Raw genomic sequence first — 25,312 nt, forward strand, 5'->3', positions numbered from 1 at the left:
AAACCAGTACCTGTGGATCTTTTGATCACTGAGTGTGTTTCAAAGATCTACATCTTTTGTTTTTTCTTATATATATATATATATATATATATATATATATATATATATATATATATATATATATATATATATATATATATATATATATGAGTGTTTACTGTTCTTGTTCAAGAATAGGGATAGGTTTACACATTCTGATCCAAAACACAGCATACCCACTAGGTATGTAGGGCTCAATTTCCCTATACATAGGCTAGTCGCAGCAGAGAGAGGACCTACATATCCGTGTATAAATTTTTTCAACAAATTATCTGTTAGAATTAAATTAAATAAAATAAAAAGAAATAAAATTAAATAACAGAATTGTAATATATTTAGAACTGAAATAAAAAGCATTTTATTGGATTAGAACCATATTCTGTGTATGAGTTTTTAAATCACACATTTTAACTTTTAGCTCATATAATTTGTAATTGTAATTTTGTATGTATATTAGACACTTATTATTCAATTGTGACAATTTGCTATAAGTGTGTTTTTTACAATTTTTTTAATAAAATATATTTTGAATTTGAATTTGAGCTTCTCAAAACAGATGAAACACGACGAATGTGGAACAAAAAAGAAATTACGACAATTATCAGAGGACAAAGAAAAAAGATGAACGAACTAATAAAAACGAAACACATTCAGAAGGAATCATGGGCAGACTACTTATTCGATCTCTATTTGCTAAAGGTGGCGATAATGAACAACCAACACCAGAACTATCGACAAATAAAGAAATAAATATTGATGAGGGAAAGGTAAAGAAAGGAAAATCACCAGGAGAGGACAGAATACCGAAGGAATTCCTAAAGTACCTACTGAGGATCACATCTGACCAAACAACTATTAAAACTAATAGAACAAATCAAAACAGAATACCCCAAGAATGGAGAACAAGTATCCTTATGCCTCTCTTCAAAAGGAGAGACAAATCTGACACGAAGAATTACAAGTGTAAGAACGAAAAAAGCAAAAAAGCATGCAAAGTATATTGCATCAACTAAAAGAAAAGAAAAGATGGTTCAGATTTGATTACAGTACAGAGTCTCTACTATATGCTTATACGTATTTCGGAATAACCGTTTCCTCATCGGAGCACCTGGATAGAGGCACTGAATTGAAATCAAATCCTTTCATCCTTTCCGGGTAATTATCAAAATAATTACCAAAGATGCTACTAGCACCATCTATGAATCAAAAGTCTAATAAGTCAGGAAATAAAATTCGAAATGATTTATCCTCTGAGCTTTTTAAGTTGGAAAAATAAAGCATAACAGAGTGGCGAAATACTCGACAAGGGAAATCTAAATTGCATTTCACGTCCTGTCATTCACCGTGATAATAATTTTAGCGAACTACTTCCTTTAATGTCCACCAAAGGTGAATAAAGTATAAACTAAAAGAAAAGAAAAGATGCTTCAGATTTTATTACAGTACAGAGCCTCTACTATGTGGTTATACGTGTAACGGTTATTCCGAAACTGAATAATAAATAGAGATAAATGTTTTATTTTATAACACAAACACTTTTTACAAACACTATACAATAATAACGATTTCGAATTTTAATACACAACTTTTCTATGTCTTAGCGAGCCGCGAGTAAACGTAAACCGCGTTTTGAGTGTCAAGCTTAACCGTGATAGCGAGAGAATCCAGAATAATTCGCGTAATAAACGTGAGATTGTCCAAACTATGGACGTATAAACGGAGAGGCAGAGAGAGGTAAAGAAACATACTGCGGTCGGTCAAGCGAAACGTAGAACAGGGGTTACTGAGAGGGTATCAAAGTTGCTTACCTGCGGAGGCAATTAAATCCATTTACTAATTCTGAAAATCAGTACACACATTCTAAATTGAATATAAATAAAAGTTATTATAGTCGGTCAGCTGTATGACGGGACAGAGCCGGTCGGTCGGCCCCAATGAATGTACAGGGTTATTCACTATATTTTGATTCCCCTCTAAACTGCTTTATTTACAGAATTAGAAAAAAATATAAAATACAAAAGGTATTCGATTTTTTAATTATGATTTTTTGACATTATATCGTACTAGCGACGTCATCCATCTGGGCGTGATGTCGTAAACTACTATTTTTTTAAATGAGAATAGGGGTCGTGTGCTAGCTCATTTGAAAGGTTATTCAATTATCTATGAGTGTGAATATGTGTATTCAGAGTGTCCAAAAAAAATTTGAATTATTAATTAAACAATTCATTTAATTTAAAAAAAAATTTGGACACCCTGTATAAACAATCATTATCTAATTCTGTAAATAAAGCAGTTTACAAGGGGGTCAAAATATAGTGAATAACCCTGTACATTCATTGGGGACGATCGACCGGCTCTGTCCCGTCATACAGCTGACCGACTATAATAACTTCTATTTTTTATATTCAATTTAGAATGTGTGTACTGATTTTCAGCCTTAGTAAATGGATTTAATTACCTCCGCAGGTAAGCAACTTTGACAAGCTGTCAGTACCACCTGTTCTACGTTTCGCTTGACCGACCGCAGTATGTTTCTCTACACAATCACAGTAGTCAACTGTGAAATACCTAGCTTTAGTTCAGAGAAATTTTTCAGCGCTGCCTCTTGGACTAGTACGAAAGTAATGAGAGAATTGTTAATTATTGAGACTGCATTAGTATGTACAGAGAGTAAAATACACTTTGTTGTATTAAACGCGACCGACTAACTCTGTGACTGGTTGGTAACTAACTTGACTAACTGAGCAGCATCAGAAATCGGCTTCTTTAGACTCTTACAACGAGGGGGAAATCAATAATTAACTTTTGTGTGTGTCTAATTTAAATTTTAGAGTAAATAAAACATTTTAGGGCGGTCTGGTACCACAAAGAGCTTTTAGTAGTTTGGAGAACATAAAAGTGCAGTAGCGAACTGAACTTGTGCTTCTAATCCCAGCTATGTTAATCCACATATCGTGAATTTAGGCTTTAAATTGTTTTACGAAGGCTGAAAACGTGTGAAAAAGAAAGTTTCTCAGATTCGAAAATTTTTGTTCAGAACGTAAAGGTTTCCAAGTCAAAAGGTTTGCGACAGTCAACGGAAATACGGATGTGACGATAATATAATTTTATCGTCTACAGTACGCCAATGAATTAAGTAAAACCTGTTTTTGTACCGTCTTGAACGATATAAAAGTCGGATCGAAAAGCCTAGTTGATTATTATTCTTAGAGCGTTGATCGAAGAATAATAAACAAGACCATTTTCCGCTGTCGCTTTCGTGAGCTGAGCGAATCCGACAGTTTTCCTCTTACCTATACTTTTACCTATCCTTATACGAGTGGTGATCGTATATCCCTAATATGTCTTTTCATCTGGCGAGCTGAGCGAGATTCCCTTTCTTCCCTTTCCTTATAAATTCATGTCGTATTAATAAAAGCAATTCCTATTTCACGCGATCGTCAAAATCATTCATTCATGTACAAAATATCGTCACATTGGCCCGAACAGAAAGCTCGATGCGTAGATTATAAATATATTTTATTTACCTGGAGCAACATACTCCGGTCAACTTACCATCATAAATGAAATCTAAAAAGTCCTCATAAATCCGACCCGAGCTAAAAAATTTACGCGGGGTCAAAGGTCACCAAATATATAGGTCTGGATCTCGCGTATGAAAAAAAAGTTGATTAATAGCAAGCTGAAAATTTGTTAATAGCTTAAGAGTGTCTAGTCGGATAAACTTTGATATATGGGAACGCTGGAACAGGGGCAGTTTTAATTGTGGAACAGGTTAAAAATTTGGAACGGTCACACCACAAAAACGGCACATTTATTTTGTCCGACAGAACAGACTTAAACTCTCCGAACAGAGATTAAAGTCTCATGCAAAAATCAGACTGCTATTTATCACCTGTCATAATTCCTGTCATTTGACATATTCTACATGTTCCACTCATTAAAACGCACATTTGGTGAAAAATAGCAGTCTGATTTTTACATGAGAGTTTAATCTCTGTTCTAAGAGTTTAAGTCTGTTCTGTCGGACAAAATACATGTGCCGTTTTCGTGGTCTGACCGTTCCAAATTTTTAACCTGTTCCACAATTAAAACTTCCCCTGTTCCAGTGTTCCCATATATCAAAGTTTGTCCGACTAGACACCCTTAAGCTATTAACAAATTTTCAGCTTGTTATTAATAAACTTTTTTTTCATACGCGGGATCCAGACCTAATAGTTTTTAGCGATTTTCAGCGAAACGGTATGTTTTATCATAAAATTAGTTCTAACAAAAAATGTAGATTAGATAATTATCTATAAAAAATGCCTTATTAATTTTTTTCGTGAGAGCCACCGTTTTTGAGATATACCGATTCAAAAAATGGTAATCGTCATAATATGCGCACACGTTTCCACACCACCTTTGAGGTAGTGTACTTAGCGCGATTTCTTAACGTGGTTTCCCCAGTAGGCCTATTCCACGGATCTGTTATGATTCTGTTTAATTTGAAGCTATTGAATAATTGATATTGGCAAGGGTTAAAAATGATAAAAGTTATATAAAGCGGTATAAATTAAAGTAAAAGGGAAATTTATCAAACTGGTTCATAATTTACTAATACTTCTGCTTCCCTTGTTCTTCTTCTTCTTCTTCTAGTTCTTCTTCTTCTTGTTCATCCTGGGTGAAAGTAAATTGCCCCAATAACGACACATCGCATGACTCCTCGATAGAATCAAATGAATCCTCAATTGTTGGTGATTCAACATTGGAGCACGATCGGTTTTGACAATAGGGCTTTTCATTCATAGTCATTTGTTTCGAGCTTCTGTCATGTGTCACATAATATTAATATATCTACGTCATACGTTATTGGTCTATAACAATGATACAAACCAAAGACGTATGGCGTAGATATATTAATATTATGTGACACAAGACAGAAGCTCGAAACAAATGACAGTCGATGAAAAGCCCTATTAGTGCATGCTACCGAACAAAACAGTACAACTTTTTTGCAACTACATTTTTCGCTACATCTCTTTTTACAGTTGCAAAAAATTGTGTTCAGGAGTTTTTCCGGCGCAGGTGGGAGTAAAGTTTGAATTGGTTCTAATGAACTGTCGACTAATTTCCATCCCCAGTCTTTTGGATCTAGCTGATAACCAAGCCACACTTGAACTTGGTAATATACCCGAAAAAGATGTTGATGAGCAGCCGCTGAGGTTGGAGGAAGACAAGATAACTGCACTTGTTGTTTGTTTCGAGTACTTCCGGTACTTCGAGTACTTTTGCAACTTCCGGTATAACCGGAAGTTGCAAAGAGATGAAAATATTTTCATTTAATAGATCATCCTTCAAAACCCCTTTATTCCAATTTTCATGATTCTGTTGCCTTTAGTTCTCGAGATATTTCTACTAGGCCCTTTATTTGCCTCACCCTGTATACTGTGGCACTGTAATATAATACAGCTTATACATTGCATCCCTCGCGGTAGACCGCAAGCTGTATAGTAGAAACATTATCATATTTACTTATAATCTTATATTATTATGTGTAATAAGTTAAGTTGACCGATGGAATATTATGTTTACTTGTATTACAGCTTCAGTGATGTATATACCTGGTGTACTAATACATTATATTATGACGATTAGAAGTCTTTCAACTCTTTGAATCGTTGTATCTCAAAAACGGTGGCTCCTAGGAAAAAAGTATTAAGATATTTTTATAGATAATTATCTAAGCTACATTTTTTGTTAGAACTAATTTTACGATAAAACTTACCGTTTCGCTGAAAATCGCTAAAAACCACATTTGGTGACCTTTGACCCCGCGTAAATTTTTTAGCTCGGGTCGGATTTATGAGGACTTTTTAGATTTCATTTATAATGGTATTTTGAACAATCCTTTTAATTTTCAGCTTGATGGTAATTATTGTAGCCTCACTCCTATTTTTGAGTCTAACTAGACCGGTCTAACAACGCAACGACCGCGTTACATTGGCGCCAGAGCAGGGACTTGAACCCTGGACCCTTGGATGCAATGTAACGCGGTCGTTGCGTTGTTGCTCCAGGTAACTAAATCAGTCGAAGAAAAGAGTTCGCTTTTTAAGACATTTTTATTTGGAATCAAAACATACAAAAGATAAGATAATTAGCCTTAATTACTCGTTAATTTCGTTAATAAAATATATTTACAATCTACGCATCGAGCTTTCTGTTCGGGCCGATGTGACGATATTTTGTACATGAATGAATGATTTTGACGATCGCGTGAAATAGGAATTGCTTTTATTAATACGACATGAATGTATAAGGAAAGGGAAGAAAGGGAATATCGCTCAACTCGCCAGATGAAAAGACATATTAGGGATATACGATCACCGCTCGTATAAGGATAGATAAGAGGAAAACTGTCGGATTCGCTCAGCTCGCCAAAACGACAGCGGAAAATTGTAGGGAACTACTACCTACATAAACTCACCTCTTATACCTCGCTGTTGTTTATTATTCTTCGATCAACGCTCCAAGAATAATAATCAACTAGGCTTTTCGATCCGACTTTTATATCGTCCAAGACGGTACAAAAACACGTTTTACTTAATCATTGGCGTACTCTAGACGATAAAATTGTATTATCGTCACACGGAGAACTCCAATTGATTAGTAATTTAATTACTTTTCTCATATTTGAGTTAAAAAGACAGATACGAACACGTGTATAAAGTAGTAGAATATGCGATAAATTATATTGAGATCGTATAAGTAGAAATATATTATTGATGTTACAAAGTTGTAACAGAAATCATTTCTCAGAACAAATTTCCTAATATTCCCCGAAAACTAACGAAATTTTCAGAGATATCAGTTCAAATCTTTACGTACAACCGACAAAATGAAAAAGCATTCAATGTCAACTAACCGAATCGATTTTACTTAAGCTTCGTGGTGATATTTGTTTAATAGTGTTCCTGTACATTAACAAAACATGTCACAGATCGACCTTTATATGAAATAAAAACGAACTCCCACGTGGGCACTTTTAAACCCAACATATTACATAGAGTCAGGCATTTCATAAAACTGGAAGTATGTAATGGTTTCATTATTGATCCAGAGGATTAAAAGTGGTTCTATTTGATTTTATTTTTAGTGGGATGTATGGATGAGATCTAATCTTCAAAAAAGTATCTACGCAAACCCAAAGAAAAGAAAAAAGATTGGATGACAGACAAAATACTAAACTTAATCAACAAAAGAAGAGTACATAAGGACAAAAATAAATCGTTATACCAGCAAACACAAAACGAAATACGGCGACAAATTCGCACAGCAAAAGAAAATTGGTTAAAAGAAAAATGTGATGAAATGGAAACGCTACAACATAAACATGACAGCTTTAATGTACACAGGAAAATAAAAGAATTAACTAGAAAACCAGAATACAAACAAAATATACTAGTTGATGAAAAGGGAGACAGTAATGGATACAGAAAACAAATTGATGGTATGGACAAACTATACAGGGTGAGGCAAATAAAGGGCCTATTAGAAATACCTCGAGAACTAAAGGCAACAGAATCATGAAAATTTGAATTAAGGGATTTTGAAGAGTCATCTGTTTAATGAAAATATTTTCATCTATTTGGTACTTCCGGTTATACCGGAAGTTGCTTATAACTTCGTTTTTTAAATGGATATATTTTTACATTTTTGGATTCTCTTCGATGTCGACTTTCTTAAAATATGAGGTTTTGTAATGTTATACAGGGTATTTTAAAAGATAATTACGCTTTTTTATTAATTTCGTAGCAGCATTCATACCCTGTAGAATTGTAGTAGTTTGGCATCTAAAACTCTACTTACGTTCAAATGATTTTAATACAGTCTACTATCGTTAAGAATCATTAGTATAGCTAAATTTTTAAGTTTAGTATACAGGGTTGGTCGACACTCGGAATGAGTATTTTCTGAGTTTTCTTAAATGGAACACCCAGTATTTTAGTATTGTAATGAAATGATATTTTATGGTACTTTTTTATTTCTTAAGCATTCCCTATACCCAACTGCTTTAATTTGTGCTTAATTGTTAATCGCACCAACAATCTTAACTACGTAGGTATTTTGATACCTAAACCATTATTGGTAATTTTAAGGGTCAGTCTGGATTAACCTTTACCTACCCGAGCATCAAGTTATAACATAACTACACGTGTGGCGTACTTTGTACGCCACAAGAAAAAACACTTAAGGGGGTATGTAAACGCCACAGTCAAAATGGTTGGTGATCATAGGAACTAAACGTTTAACAATTCTTTCAGTAGATAGCAGCACGTATATATATTCGAACGTTTTAATAACGACGAATTTTAATTCTATTAACGACGGCGCTGTTGCCATTGCCAAGTACTAAATAGAACTTATGATCGTTACCGATCGATCGGTACCGTTCGCCTTCAATCGTACTTTTATTGTATTTACAGGTGAGGGTGTTTCTTTACCTGGAAATGGTAAATTCTTACTATTAATAGAATAGCATTGTATAACTAGACAAATTTTTATCTTTTTTTAAACAATGCTAATAGATACAAGACATTTCGTTTGGAAATATTTTATCACTTATTGTATTTAGATTATATTTGTAATAATGTAATAATGTGATTTGTAATTTTGTGACAATTATTAATTCTTTACCCGGTCAAAAATATTTATTTTAAACTGATAAAGAAATTTGCAATTGTTTGAAATACAAGTACTAAATATATACATTGAATCACACTTTTTACTCTAAATTTTAAATAATCGCTTGGATTAACATGAAATTTGGCATACACATAGGTAACATGTCAACCAAGAAAAGTGATAGTGTGCCGATGTAAGATTTTGCCCTGAAAGTGAGTTTTACCCCATCTCGGGGGTGAAAAAATATACGTTCAAAATAAGTCTGAAAATGGATAAACTGACTAATTCTAAGCAACTTTTGTTATATAGGATTTTTTCACTAAATTAATATTCGAGTTATTTGCGAGTAAAAAACACGTTTTTAGGCGGCTTTTACAAATAACTCAAAAAGTAAGTATTTTATCAAAGGTAATACCACGAGTCCTCTAAAATTTATCAAGCAAAATTTAGAGGACGAGTGGTATTTGAAAAGATTATTTTGTGAACCAATATGTATTATTAGTAAATACGGGCATCTGTGAAATATTTTTAAGACAACTAGGATCAATGTCTTAAGTAGGTTATAGATAAATTATTTTATGATTTAAAAATGAACCAATTTATTTATTATATTGTTAATACATAAAAAACTGTTTAAATCGAAAATAAACAATTATTAAAAACACAATTTTTATAACTAATATGAAATTCTCCAATGTCGTTCGTAATTAAGGTATGTACGTATTATGTGAAATATAGGGTACCTTAAGTTTTATCAGGGAAGAGACTGTTTTATCAAGGAAGAGGCTGTTTTATCAGTATTACACTCAATGATTGGCTAGAACGACGCGTGGTGATTGGCTGAAAAAGCAAAAACGTCAGAATTTGACAGGTGAAAAAAATAATCCGAAAAAAACATTCTTAACAAAAATATGTAGCTTCTAAAAAAGTATAAAAAATGGTGAATTAGACCTGGATCCCGCGTTCCAAAAAAAAAGTTGATTAATAGCAAGCTGAAAATTTGTTAATAGCTTAACGGTGTCTAGTCGGACAAACTTTGATGTACGGGAGGGAACACTGGAACAGGGTAACTTCGTAACAGCGGGTTACGAAAATGTCCCAGGTATTTTGTCGGACAGAACATCCAATTGATTTGTTACCCTTTCATTAAACTCTCATGCAAACATCAGACTGCTATTACTAACCGACTTGATTACTGTCATTTGACATGTTCTTCGTGTACCACTCATTAAAATACACAGTTGGTGATAAACACCAGTCTGATTTTTACATGAAAGTTTAATGAAAGGCTAACAAATCAATTGGAAGTTCTGTCCGACAAAATACATGGAACGTTTTCGTAGTCTGACGTTCCAAATTTTTAAGCTGTTCCACAAATAAAACTTCCCCTGTTCCAGTGTTACCATACATCAAAGTTTGTCCGACTAGACACCGTTAAGCTATTAACAAATTTTCAGCTTGCTATTAATCAACTTTTTTAGGTACGCGGGATCCAGGTCTATATATTATGAACTCTATGGACCCAGTTGAAACAAAGTTGTAGCTAATAAAAAATAGTTTCATATCCGCCAAATTTCAAAGTGAACATTTCAACGTGAAATAACCAAAAAATGATGCACTTTTTTGGGGAAAACTCATTACAACTTTTTTAAAGTGTTTAAAAAATATTTATTTTTGTTTTTTTTTAGTTTGTAGCATCAAAACTAAGCAAATGCTGAAAATATAGTTGGTCCCTTTTTTGGTAAAAAACTGCGGGAAAATCATCCCCTAATTATCATCTTAAATCAAATCAATCGTAACCACTTCACAAGCTACTTTCTATCTATCTTTGAGCCTTAGGACCGGTATTTTATGTCCTGGTTAGCTAATCGGGATTTAATCGGGACAGAAAACTACCTCTTAGGGTCTCTTGCGTTGTCCTCCTCCTCCTAAGTGCCTTCTCTATTGAGGTTGGCGATCAATATGGCAAATTTCTCTCTGTTCTGGGCTTGATGTATTAAGTCATTCCCTGTTGTGTGGGTGCAATCTCTGATGTTTCGGAGCCAAGATTTTTTCTTTCTTCCTATGCCTCTTTTACCTTCGATTTTGCCTTCTAATATTACCTGAAGCTGCTCAAATTCCCTATGGCGCATTATGTGTCCTAGATATGACGTCTTTCTAATTTTGATCGTATTGACCAGGTGAGGATGTGTGTTCATTATTTCCAGTACTTCTTCATTTGTAGTTTTGGTGGTCCAGCTTATTCTTAGCATTCGGCGGTACAACCACATTTCGAATGAATTCAGTTTGTTGACATCATACTGTTTTAATGTCCAGGTCTCACAGCCATATAGTAATAGACACCACACATAACACTTAAGTGTTCTCAATCTTCTTGTGACTGATAGCTTGGGGTTACAGAGCATTTTAAGCATGTTCATGAAGCCATATCTTGCTATTTCAATGCGTCTTCTAATTTTTTTGAGTGGTCTAGTCTAGCTGACTGTTTAGCTCTGTGCCCAGGTATATGAAGCTTTGGGAACTTTGAAGGGTGATACCATTGATTTGTATGTTGGAATGTCAACACGGGAAGATTTTTTTCCTCGGAAAATTTTACATTTTCATTTCATTTCTAATTATTGTTATTCATGTGCCTTGTCCGTTGTGGAAGTTGGCTATCATCATAGCAATTTTAATTTTGTTTACAGCGTGTCTATAACTCGATCGATGTTAGTCCAAACCATTGGCGTAAGTGTCTTCTTCCAGAGTTCTGCCATGAGTCGTCCATAATAATTTGAGGATACGTCGGTACACCCACATTTCGAATACCTCTAACCTTTTCGATAATGTTTCCGTTATTGTCCAGGTCTCTGCTCCATACAACAAGACTGGAAATACATAGCATTTTAGCAGCCATATTTTTAGTGGGACAGATGTCGCAATGGTTGAATATATTTCACATGTTAAATGTAGCTCTGCCCTTTTAAATTCTACATCGTATTTCGGTTTTTTGATCCCATTTCGAGTTGACGACTGTTCCAAGGTATATATATATATATATATATATATATATATATATATATATATATATATATATATATATATATATATATATATATAATTGTACGTGTTGAATTGGTTTTTTATTTTCAATTGTCTGGCAAGTTTTTGAGTTTTGCTCACCAGTATCTATTTTTGTTTTATTTATGTTGAAGGTTAAATTCTCTTTTTTCACTCGCTCTTTGTAGGTACCCTGTCCATAAGATGCTGAAGTTCATCAATACTGCTAGCAACCACAACTGTATCGTCTGCATATCGGTTTATCTAATTATTACTTCAGTAAATTTCAATATTTTTTTTTTCACTTACGGAAATATTTGACATAAATTAATCAATGATTATACAATATTGTTTTGTCTACAATTTTTTTATTAGGATAATGCCTCAACAAATACTAATGGCCATTGGCATGTGCAATGTGTCTAAAAATGTCGATGTCATCGTCTTTACAAAAAGCTAATTATATCCGAACAATGCATTATTTGCGTTATTATAAAAATTAAATTTGCCAGAAAGTGAATAAAACTTAAATTATTTTTAGATACGCCCCACATAACATACTAGAGCTTAGGCTATCTATGTATTATGTCAAAACTCCCAGTAAACACTTTAAGACATTTTGAGCCTAGTTTAACTTTCAACCATTTGTATAACGTCACGGTTTCAAGCATAAAATATGTATATTTGTATTGTAAAGACACTGGGTGCATTCAGCAGACTCAATCGATTACTAATCGCTTAGTGATTTTCTGCTGAATGCCACATAAATTGTCGATTAGTTATCATTCGATGACTTATCGGTCGCCATTTTAAACATCGGTTTTGAAATATGATTACTTAGCAAATCAAAATAAGATTGACGTATGACGTGTGTGTAACACGTATTTTTAAGTTAGGTATCTTTAAAAAAACATGAAGTGAAGGCTGAAAGGCATATAAATCACGCTGATAAATATCTGAGCTGCTTTGTTGGATTATTCGTATGTACCTATGGTTTACCTATGTCGCAAGAAATTCAAGAATTTGAAACTATGTATGAATTAAACGGGGTTATCGATAAATTACCATTTCATAATAATTTTCATTTCTGTTCTTGAGGTGTCTTTCACGTATTTGCAAATCATTTTGAAAAATGTGACAGTTGTCATAACCTATTTCGTATGTACATGAAAGTATACCATTCAGAAGAATCGTTAGCGATTACACATCGCTAAGTAATCGATTAGTCATCGCAGTTTTCTGCTGAATGCAGCCATTGTGACGTTATACAATCATGATTGAAAGTCAAACAAGGCCCAAAATGTGTACTGGGAGGGGGTGGGGCCACTTTTCTAAAAAAACCGCGTGATTCATCGTATTTCCGTGGTTACAAAACTCGTTTTCAATTGTTTGCAGATTTTCTTAAAATCCGGCAAACGCGCATCTGTCGCCATTTAATACATCACTGCTGCCATCTACTAAATGACACGTGAACTCATCTTCTCATCTATTAAGTGACAGCGGAACTAATTTATCACTAGAAAAATGCCAACTTAGTGCTGTAATATGAACAAAATCCCCAGATTGCAGCTTTTAACAATAATTTTTACCTTTAGGTACAGTTAATTTAAAAAATATGGCAGTACGGACAATGAAATTTTGTTTAAAATAAAGCTTTTTGCATAGTTAATCGTTTCTGATAGTTATTTTCTACCCAAGTTAAAAAATTATTATGCAAAACGAATTTTTACAACAAGTTACTAAGTAAGTTATGACATGGACTCCTTTAAGTACAGTTATAAAAAATATACTACTTTCTTTGGAAATTTTAACTAGATACTATTAAAATAGAAAGTCTACAGTTCACGTACATACCACTAAGTTGAAGATTGGTTTTGAAATAGTGACGGTAACTGTACCTAAAAACTATACAAATTTTAACATTGTGTCATACCACCTTAAAAACAGCGGATTTGTTTTTTTTTGAAAAAATACACTTAATAGTTGTTTGTTATAAACCTTTTTCGGCATCAGTGAATACAGAGTTCCTTCTCAGTAAGACAATTGGGATTTAGAACTGGAATCTGATTCCATGATAAAAAAAAATACTAAAAAAAATTTTTGAAATGTGATATTTTGCATGAAAAAAAGTGCTGTTTATAAAGATAAGTATATTTTGTGCCATAATGACTAAAAAACAATTGAAAGATGTACTTATATTACTACTTATATTACTATAATCGTGGCGTATATCCACCACCAGAAACAATAAATAATGAACTGTAAATTACGATCTTCCCAGAACGCCGATTATAACGAAACTAAAACCAATTGTAAAGCACATTCCAGTGATAGGTTAGAGAGATAAACAAGTGAAAAATTAAATTTTTACATAATTTGCAGTAGAATTTTTACATCTGGCGTACAAAATACGCCAACGCGTGTAGTTAAATGTTAATATGTATTTATTTCTGAAAAATGATTTGTGATTGAATATTTTCACGGCCAACCTAATAAAATTTTACGTATTTTTTGTTGCAATTAATGTTTAGCTTGAATCACCAATAACTCACAAATTAAAGCAGTTAGGTATAGGGAATACTTATAAAATAAAAAAGTACCATGAAATATCATTTCATTACAATACTAAAATACAGGGTGTTCCATTTAAGAAAACACAGAAAATATTCATTCCGAGTTTCGACCAACCCTGTATACTAAAATTTCAAAATTAGCTATACTAATGATTCTTAACAATAGTAGACTATATTAAAAATCACTTGAACGTAAGCAGAGTTTTTAAAGTCAAACTATTACAATTCTACAGGGTGTGAATGTTGCTATGAAATTAATAAAAAAACGTAAACATCTCTTAAAATACCCTGTATAATATTACAAAACCTCATATTTTAAGAAAGAAGATATTGAGGAGAATCTAAAAATGTAAAAATACACAGGGTGTCCCATTTAAAAAAACGAAGTTATGTATAAGCAACTTCCGGTATAACCGGAAGTTGCAAAGAAAAATATTTTCATTTAATAGATCATCCTTCAAAGCCCCTTTATTCCAATTTTCATGATTCTGTTGCCTTTAGTTCTCGAGATATTTCTAATAGGCCAGTTATCTGCCTCACCCTATATAGAACAGCTGTTTAACGACAACAGAGACACAATAGATAACGAATATTTCGTTGAAGAGACTGGACCAGAAATAACAGAAAGTGAAGTAAAACACACCATTAAAGAACTGAAAACTGGGAAAGCTGTAGGAGCGGACGAAATACCGACAGAAATATTGCAACTTATAGCCGACTGCAATATACATGTAATTGTCGAATTATTTAATATCATATACAGAACAAGTATATTACCTAAAGAATGGCTTCTATCAATATTCGTGACTATACCGGAAAAGAGAAACGCCAGACAATGTTGCGAACACCGTACCATCAGTCTAATGTGCCACATACTCAAAGTATTTCTAAAGATTATTCATCGTAGAATATACAAAAAGTTAGAACAAGACATTGGACAAACTCAGTTCGGATTTAGAAATGCGCAAGGAACCAGAGAAGCATTATTTGCAGTAAATGTGCTAATACAGAGATGTTTAGATGTAAACCAGGACGTCTATATCTGCTTCCTAGATTATAACAAGGCATTCGTTACGGTGAAACATAATCCGTTATAAAACTACTGAGAACAAAGAACATCGACACACGGGCTATAAGAATAATAAATAATCTGTATTATGAACAAGAAGCTGTCATAAGAATAAATAATTTAAACACCAATAAAATAAAAATCAAAAGAGACGTTAGACAGGACTGTGTCTTGTCGCCATCACTGTTTAATGCATACTTAGAAGAAATATTCAAAAAAGCATTAGAAGATGAAGTAGCAGGCATAAAAATAAATGGCCTACCCATATGTGAAATTAGATACGCCGATGACACTATACTAATAGCAGAAACTATTACAGATCTACAAAGAATTTTAGATAAGGTTGTTGCAACGAGTAAAGAATTTGGTGTGTCACTAAACATAAAGAAAACGAAATTCATGGTTATATCAAAGAAAAATATTAGAAACATAAATCTACACGTAAATAATAAGACGATAGAACGAGTTCAGAATTATAACTATTTAGGGACAAACATTAGTGAAACAAACAATTATAGCAAAGAAATCCGAATTAGAATAGAAAAGGCTAGAAGTGCATTCACTAATATGAAACAAATAATATGTAGTAGAGACCTCAGCCTAAATCTTAGAAACCGAGTACTAAAATGTTATGTATTTTCTGTTCTTTTGTATGGTGTGGAGACATGGACTCTCAATAAACAATGCCTCAATAGATTGGAAGCATTTGAGATGTGGATGTATCGAAGAATGCTGAGAATCTCCTGGACAGACAGAATAACCAATGAGGAAGTACTAAGGAGAATACAGAACAGCAGGGAGATACTGGATTACATCAAAATAAGAAAACTTCAATACTTGGGTCATATAACACGTGGTGACAGATATGAACTCCTAAAATTAATTATGCAGGGAAAGATTCATAGGTAGGAGAAAAATGTCCTGGCTGGGAAATCTCAGAGAATGGTTTGGATGCAGCTCAACTGAACTCTTTCGGGCTGTAGTGTCAAAAGTGAGAATAGCAATGATGATTGCCAACCTTCGTCGCGGAGATGGCACGTAAAGAAGAAGATGGATGAGATACAGAATGAGTTTTACATATGGAACACTTGAATTATCTCGGAAATGGCTTACACGATTCTTATAGGGTTTAGTTAGTAAGGGCCATGTGATGCGGCCGACATGTATTTGCGTTGTTGTTAGATCTTCCATTTTTCTGAAAATCTAATGAACTTTATTATTTCTAATGGAACACCCTGTATTTTTTTACGTGTTGAAGTCCTTAAGAAATACTGATTATTTTTCGTGCAATGTTCCCTATACCTAAATATCACAATTACGGAATTATTACTAATTACTACATTTACTTGAACAATTTTTTTTAAACAGATTATAAAAATCAATTTTTTCGGAGCAAAAAAGTCTTGTGTAATTTTTCTCTAAAGTTAACCCGGCATTGGTCGCTAGGTCGGTTGTTACGCGAGTGGTCGCGCGTGAGATTTTCTCTCACATATCCAACTTTTGCCTTTCTTTACAAAATTTTACTAAAAAGATGAGGTTTCATCAACGATAAAGCCATTTGCTTTAAAAAGACACGACCTTTTTCTATTGTATTATTATTATCTTTATATAAAATGTGACTATTGAAGCCGCCAATATTTAACATTGAAAAATATATGGTAAGTGACCATCTACAACTAACCCGTGAAACAGAATATAGGATTTTCATATCATCGACCACATCCATGGCGCCTTTTATTACATTTACAGCGATACGCTTTAATTACTATTTTTGCTAATTTTATTTTCTTAATTTTAACTATTTATAATGGGAAATAAGCCACAATATTATTAAAAAATGATTTTTATTAACGTTTCGACGCCCAAATCGGGTGCCGTTCGTTGTCAAAATACAAAATACTACTAACATAAACAAAAATGTTGTTGCTTAGTAAAAAAATTCTTCTAATAATTTATTTAATTTGACTCATTTATATCGGCAATTCAGATACATATGATACATTTTAAAGTAGAAGACTTTAAAATGATATTGCCAATATTTATGAGTTGCGTTCCTGGGACGACTTTACTGAAACATAGTTCATTCGATTACGTGAAATCAACTCCAACTCAAGAATATCCGTCACAAAAAAATCATAGCATGTGATCTGTCTTTAAAAAGACAACCACATGCAACGGTGACATTAAAATTCTCGCGTTAGAGATCTCATAGTAAATCACGAGGGAAAACCAGGAAAAACCTCGTGATACTATCCCGACATCGTAAGTATTTGGTCTTACATTTAATTTACTCTCAAAATTAATACCAAATTCTGACTTAACTATATTTTTTTTAAATTATAAATAATATCAATAATACATGGATATATAAGTAATACTAAATTATAAAATATGTACTAACTCGACTATTGACGTACTAATTGTGGTATTTTCTTTCTATTGACTTCCTCGTTCAGTATGGGTATCCACATCCTACTGCATTCCACCGAGGAATTTGCGACACAATTGGTTTCGTTTAGCATAATTAGAGCCGCTTCTTTGATTTTTCTCTTTTTACTATCTGTTTCTTTCAGGACTATACTTGAATCCCTCCACTGAACTCTATATTCATTATCCCATGCGTGTTGACATATTTGAGATCTATCAAATTGTCTATTTTTAATATAAGATTGATGTTACTTATTCTAACGTTTAATGGTCTTGATGTTTCACCTATATAAAACTGTTCGCATTCACAAGGTATTTTATAAATACAATTCTTTGTCCTTTCTTGTTCATTGTTAGGTTTAGTTTTAGATAGAATATATCTCAATGTGTTGGTTGTTTTGAATGTTGTTAAAATGTTGAATTTATTTCCTATTGTTTTAAGTTTCTCGGATAGTCCTTTTATGTATGGTATTGATATTTTACTCGTATTATTTCTTGTATTATTATTTGAGAGTAAATTAAATGTAAGAAAAAATACTTACGATGTCGGGATAGTATCACGAGGTTTTTCCTGGTTTTCCCTCGTGATTTACTATGAGATCTCTAACGCGAGAATTTTAATGTCACCGTTGCATGTGGTTGTCTTTTTAAAGACAAATCACATGCTATGATTTTTTTGTGACGGATATTCTTGAGTTGGAGTTGATTTCATGTAATCGAATGAACTATCTTTCAGTAAAGTCGTCCCAGGAACGCAACTCATAAATATTGGCAGTATCATTTTAAAGTCTTCTACTTTAAAATGTATCATATGTATCTGAATTACCGATATAAATGAGTCAAATTAAATAAATTATTAGAAGAATTTTTTTACTAAGCAACAACATTTTTGTTTATGTTGGTAGTATTTTGTATTTTGACAACGTACCCGATTTGGGCGTCGAAACGTTAATAAAAATCATTTTTTAATAATATTGTAGCTTATTTCCCATTATAAATAGTTAAAATTGTAAAAATGCCACAAGAAAATAGCTTCAGAACAACATTTATTTTCTTAATTTTTAGTAACTTTTCTCAAAACGAAACAACATTATAGTCATTTAAAATTCACATGTAATACACAAACCAGATGCTAAGAAGTTTTACGAAACCAAATGTATCCTTAACGATAATATGTTTTTGGTGTGTTCAGTTTAACAAACTGAATTCCCCATAAATTAATTACCTTATCACACCTTATGTCAACTTCTTAAAATACAAAAGGTTCTCATCTTTTAAAAGGCAGATGCAGTAATTTATGTCCCTTCTGGCCATTATCGCAAAACCGCCAACCAGTTGACATAATAGTTGGTGGTCCGGCAAGTCAGTCTCTACACAGCATGCGAACGATGCAGACACACCCCCGCTCTCGCTAACAAACAACCCTCTTTCGAGATATAAGCAAACACACCGCTTGTTTGCCCAAAATAAATAAATATATTACTGTTCGTTGTTACACTTATTTTTAATTAATTCCGTCAACACACACCACCGGAATACATTATAAAAGGATATTATTTTAGGTTTTAAGGGAAAAAATAAAATTAATTTTTATACACAGTTGGTGACGCCAGTGGTCGCTTGATGAGAGAATCTCACATGAAGCGCACTGACTCAACAATATGGTGATACTAATTAAACTGAGTCACTATCTGAGCGGACGAGTCAATTAGATTGTCGAGGGAGGATAGTTAGGAGACTAGAATGAACTACAAAACGTATAATTTCCCAGAAAATAAGTTGTGCGCAATTTTCTGAAACTGTGAGAGAAAATCTCATATAGCGACCACTGGCGGGTTAAAAATGACCAATGTAAAAACACAAATAAAATAAATATTTTGAGCTTATTTCATTTTAAAATATTGTTTTTACAGCCCGTTTGCTCGTCGTCTTATAAGCGCTTCATTAATAATTAAAAATTAATGTTTTACGATAAAATATGCAAAAATTCTTATCGGGAGCTGATAGAAGGTGTGAACTTAAATTTAGGCTCTTCTTAATTTCAAAAATAATATTTTTTACTTGTGTTTTTGAGCCTTGAAAATCGTCATTTTTCGTTTTTTTCTTTAATTTTAATTTGCTTATATAAGTAAATCGAAACGATCAACTTTGGAGAAAAATAATTACGACAGACTTTTTTGTTCTGAATGATCCAAACAATCTAAAATAATATCTACCGGTGCCAAAAAAATTGATTTTTATAATTTGTTTAAATAGAGGTAACAATAACTCCGAAATTATGATATATGTATAGGGAACAGGATAGGGTATAAGATTATAAGTATGAAAAATAATCATAGGCCAGGAACCGAAGCTTTTCACCTCGCAATTTTTACAGAATAGATCGATTTGCTTGAAAATTTGAGAATAAGTAGTGGATAGTCCAACGATCGAAATCTATATGATGCCGAAAGGCGCTTTTACCATGGGGGTGGTTGCCACCCATCTCGGGAGTGGAAATTTTTTATTATATTTTAATAGCAAAAGTTGGTAAAAACGTTCATTCTAAGTAAAAAACGTTCTACACTTTTTTTTTATAAAATTAACAGTTTTCGGTTTATTCGCTATCGAGAACGTTAGTTTTGTATAGAAAAAAATCAATGTTTTTCGATATACTTACTCATTTATGATTCACTCAATTTTTGCAGTAGAAAAAAATTTTTCAAACCAAGTTCTTGGGAATTAAATAACCTACAATTTTATATTGAAACATTTTTTCCTATCTCTGATGCTAATCAGAGATTGGAAAATGGCATTTTTTACCAAACTACAAAAATTCGTTATTCGCTTTTAACTCCAGTTTTTTAAAAACTAATCATTCTAAGCCAGTCAAACTTCTAAAATCTATTAATAATACATAAATAAGAATGAATAAGGCCAATGACTAAAAAACCGCTAACTTACATTATTATGCTTCCAAATGGATTTCTCCTTTTTTTTCAAAAAAATATATTGATTGTTTAACCGTAATTTTTTTTATTTTTTATCTTAGAAAGTTTGGTAAAAATAATTTGATAGGTTTTTACAAGATCTATAAGACTATTAATATTAAATCTTTTTTAAATCCTCGGTCGCAAAAAGAGGTGACTGTAAAAGGGTTGGTAAAGGTGATTTTTGCATGTTATTACAAGTTTTAATTGTTAATAGATAGCTCACTCAATTTTTACCATAGAAAAAATTTTTGCAAACCGTGTTCTTGGGAATTAAATAAGCTACAATTTCATATTTAAACATTTTTTCGTATCTCTGATGCTAATCTTGCTATTCTGAAGAAAAGGCCATTTTTTCCAAACTACAAAAATTCGTCATTCACTTTTAACTCCAGTTTTTTAAAAACTAATCATTCTAAGCCAGTCAAACTTCTAGAACCTATTAATAATACATAAATGAAAAAGACCAAATAAGGTCAATGACTAATTTTAATTAGGGTGGTGATTAAGGGGTTGCTTGCGATCACTTTTTCGCTGAAAAAAATAGGGACTGACATTCTTTTCATTATAAGTCACTTAATTTTTAAGCTGGAGACTTTTTTTATTTCTGGAGATAGATATTTTTAAGTACATACTTTAAATTAGTTTGAACAAGTTGTTCTCGAAAAATGCATGGTTTTCCCGTCTTTTGACTTTGAAACTACAATATTTAGCATTTGACGAAGAACACCATCATTTAATAAAGTACTCGATTACTATTATACTATTATAGCTCGATTACTATTGGTCTTAAAGAAAATTAAAAAAAACGGTTTTGTTTATTTTTTCAAAAGTTCATTTTTGTTAAGTAAAGTTGTTTTGATAAAACGAAAACTTTTGGAGTTATTAGCAGAAAATTTATTAAAAACATTGATTTTTTCGATATAAAACTAATACTTACGATAGTGAATAAATCGAAAACTATCAATTTTATCAAAAAAATGTATAGAACGTTTTTTACTTAGAATGAACGTTTTTATCAACTTTTGCAGTCAAAATATAATAAAAAATTTCCAACCCCGAGAAGGGGCGGCAACCACCCATATGGTAAAAGCGCCTTTCGGCATGATATAGATTTTGATCCTTGGACTATCCACTACTTATTCTCAAATTTTCAAGCAAATCGATCCATTCTGTAAAAATTGCGAGGTTTTATCCTATTTTAAGCTTCATTACTTGGACTATCAGTATTTCTAAGGACTTCAAAACTAAAAAAATATACATTTGATTTCCAGAAATACGGAAGATCTGACAAAAATGTATTTGTGAACCTACTTACAAGCCTGTGACTTATCAGTGACGTTATTATAAATAATTATAATAAATGTTTATAAGCTAAAAACTCGGCCCATTTTCAAAAAGTTTTTTAAATACCAATTTTAACAAAATGTTGAAATTCTTTAATATATCTTAAAACTGAAGCCTCAAAGAATCAATTGTGAACTGTTAAATATCTTTAGAGTCGCCGATTGGGCAAGAACAGTTAAATAATTGCTCTCCGGAATAAACAAATTGAATAACTTGGCTCATCTAGCTGAGATTTAGCAACCTTCAATAACTTATTAGGTAATTGCCATAATTTCAAGTTATTTCATTGTTATATTAAATGTCATTATACAAAAGTTTTCTGCAATTATATTGGTGAATTGTTTTTTTGGTGAATTGGTGAAGAACTTTTTAAGGTTTCCAAATTTTTTTTTTTTGAACCATTTCTCTAAAATGTATAAGAAAATGTGTTTTATAGGCAAAAAATATTTTTCCACCTTTTATGTTGTTAAAAAAAAAACAAAACAGAATCAGCTGTATGTCTTCAAAGATTTGTCATCAGCTATCCCTCATACACCTTTTAGAACCTTCAAGAACGTCTATGTTGATGATTTTTTCACAGAATGACTAGGGTATAGTTCTCTACATATTTGTTACCTTCATTATTTTAATGTCTCTAATAGCCTTGTCCTACTATTTACCTTTAGGTCTTTCCTAAAGTATGTCTAACCATCTAACCAACTGATAACTTTCTTTATCAGAAAGCAAACAAAGAAATAAAAAAGACCCACAGCAATAGGAAACAGAACTTTCCATGGTCGTAAAAAACATCTGACAAATGAAAAACTAAAACATGCAGTAAACCTTAACATTTAAGGTGAGTTTTGCTATAGGAGGCTGAAACAAAACAAAACGACAAGGGGTTACACGGTATCTTTCAGAAAAAAATACTTCAAACGATTTTGGGGCCGTAAATAAAAATAATCTATGGCTTCAAAGACATAATTTTGAATACACACAGATTCAAATATTGTGAAATTTATTAAGATGTACAGACTTATTATTTATTAAGACCATAGATGAGATAGATAGATGATATAAGAACTTGGAAGAGGCCTATGGTCAAGAATGGACGATAGAAGGCGAAGAGGCAGGACACTCCTATTATATGTCATTTTGTAGCTTGTTGAATGTATTTAGCATGTTCCTTGTGGACAGCATACATGTGAGCCACATGATGAATTTACCAATAAACGGATGGTGCGCATGTATGCCATTGATTATACACATTTTTAATATGTGTTAAAGACAAAAGCATATAATTTATTTAAACAAGTATATTCATAAGTAATAATTCTTCTTCTTCTTTCTTGCACTTAATTATTAAGTAGCTAAAAAAACAATATTGAATTTTTTGCACTATTTCGACTAAAACTATTTTCAATAAAGAAGTTATGATGTGGAATGTATCACACAAGAATGTAAAATATCAATTTCAAGAAAAGTTTACTTTTTTTATAATATTGTGGTGTACATAAAACAACATGCAATGAAAAGCATTATCACTCTTGGAGTGATCTCTAATTCTAACTATAATATGGGGCATGCAAAAGAAATATTTGATTAAACAAAAGAATTGAAAAAAAAAGAATGAGTAAAAATGTCATAATGGCAAATATATGAAATCCAAAACTTCAAATTACATTACTATGCAGACAGTTATGATCTTCCTACAGGTGGTCATACAGAATTTCTTTCGTCATTTTCTTAGCATGCCTAATTCATATTTTTGCCAAAAATTATGAATTTCATAAAAGTGTTTAAAAAAGAAACTAAAAAACGTGTCATGTGCACAATTTAAAATAAATTACCTTGATGATGACACTAGGTTTTAAATTGCTATTCAAATCAGGTGAATATGGAGATTCACAAGCCTCACACACTGTCAAATTAGCACTGTTCAACAAAGTACATTGTTTGCACGTCCAAGTCGAAGCTGGAACTAAATTTTTAACTGTCCATATATAATTAGTAGGAGGACCGACTTCGTTAATACCACTAGCTGTTGTTCTTATGTCTTTCTGTTGTCCATCTACTAAAGAATTGCAGGCCTTTTGGGCCACTGAACAGCTGACACTCTTTATAAGTGAAAGTGACTTATTTCTTTGGCATTTGCATATTAATAGCTTATCGTAAGTTAAATTGTCGAAATTTCTGTATGTTAATGAACAAACTTTGCAAGGTGAAGCTGTGTTGTTCATGATTTTTAACCGTGAATTACATATTATGCATTTCAAGACTATTGTTGTAAAATAAGTGTCACAAACTGTACAATAAGTGAGAAATGATAAAGTTGGTAAACTGAAGTACTTTTTTAAACAGCTTAAAGGAGTCTTATTAAATGACAAAACTGTGTATTCATCTATAGGAGTATTATTCACAGCACTGAAAAAATACTTAAATTATTGATCTTCAATATAGAGACAATAGTATAAGCCTACCTTTGAACAATTTCCTTATTGGGTGTCTTTAAACGGCGAATAACGGTGCACTCTTGGTTTTTGTCGAAATTATAAATGACCGATGATAGATCCGAGTCATCAAAGAGCTCCCTTAACGTTCCACATCTAATACATTTTATTCTTTCGGTTGGATTGATCAAACTACAGATAGTACAATGCCATTGTAGAACAGATGCAATCGCACCCATGGTAAATGGTACATGGCTAAAAGACCCATGAATCTAGCGAGAAATAAATAACTTCCAAGTTTTGATCAGCTGATATTTTTGAAAATACGATCAAAGCAGTGACTAAATATGGATTAGACGTCGATTCGATATAAACAAACGAAATGTACCACACGCATGTCAAAGCTCTTTCTCTTTTCACCTTTCCTCCTGTTTAAAATTGACATTTGCATAATATATATTATGTCATTTTAGCCACAACAAACCATTCAGAAAAGGCTAATTTTTTAAAAATTACATACATTTTCAAACAAAAGCTGCCAATTTTGGATTAAAAACATAAAAACAACAACTGGAGATACATAAATTAATTTATAAATTATTAACTAAACGAGTACCAATCACCGGAATTTATTGATTGAAAAATATAAATATTACCTATATTTATAATCTCCCGATAAATTATGAATTACTTTTATTCAAAAAAAATCAAAAATAACTTTTAAAATAAATTTAACTTCTAGTGATCTGTGAT

General features: G+C 32.2%; 1 protein-coding gene across 3 annotated transcripts in view; it reads right to left on the minus strand.

Annotated features, from left to right (window-relative positions):
• The window catches only part of LOC114326336 (calpain-D-like), a 104,252-nt gene extending 78,943 nt beyond the window's left edge, over positions 1-25,309 (minus strand). Inside the window, exons 1-2 of one of the 3 annotated variants that reach the window (XM_028274667.2) lie at positions 24,590-24,971; positions 23,960-24,533 (exon numbers count right to left, since the gene is read on the minus strand). In XM_028274667.2, coding sequence (XP_028130468.1) covers positions 23,960-24,533; positions 24,590-24,798 — 783 coding nt within the window. In that variant the 5' untranslated portion in view covers positions 24,799-24,971. Of the gene's footprint in view, positions 1-23,959; positions 24,534-24,589; positions 24,972-25,215 lie in introns of those variants that run through there. The other 2 variants (XM_028274669.2, XM_028274668.2) reach the window with 2 other exon arrangements.
• Between the last annotated feature and the right edge of the window lie 3 nt (positions 25,310-25,312).

The sequence above is a fragment of the Diabrotica virgifera genome, chromosome 6, assembly GCF_917563875.1.
Source record: "Diabrotica virgifera virgifera chromosome 6, PGI_DIABVI_V3a".
NCBI lineage: Eukaryota > Metazoa > Arthropoda > Insecta > Coleoptera > Chrysomelidae > Diabrotica > Diabrotica virgifera.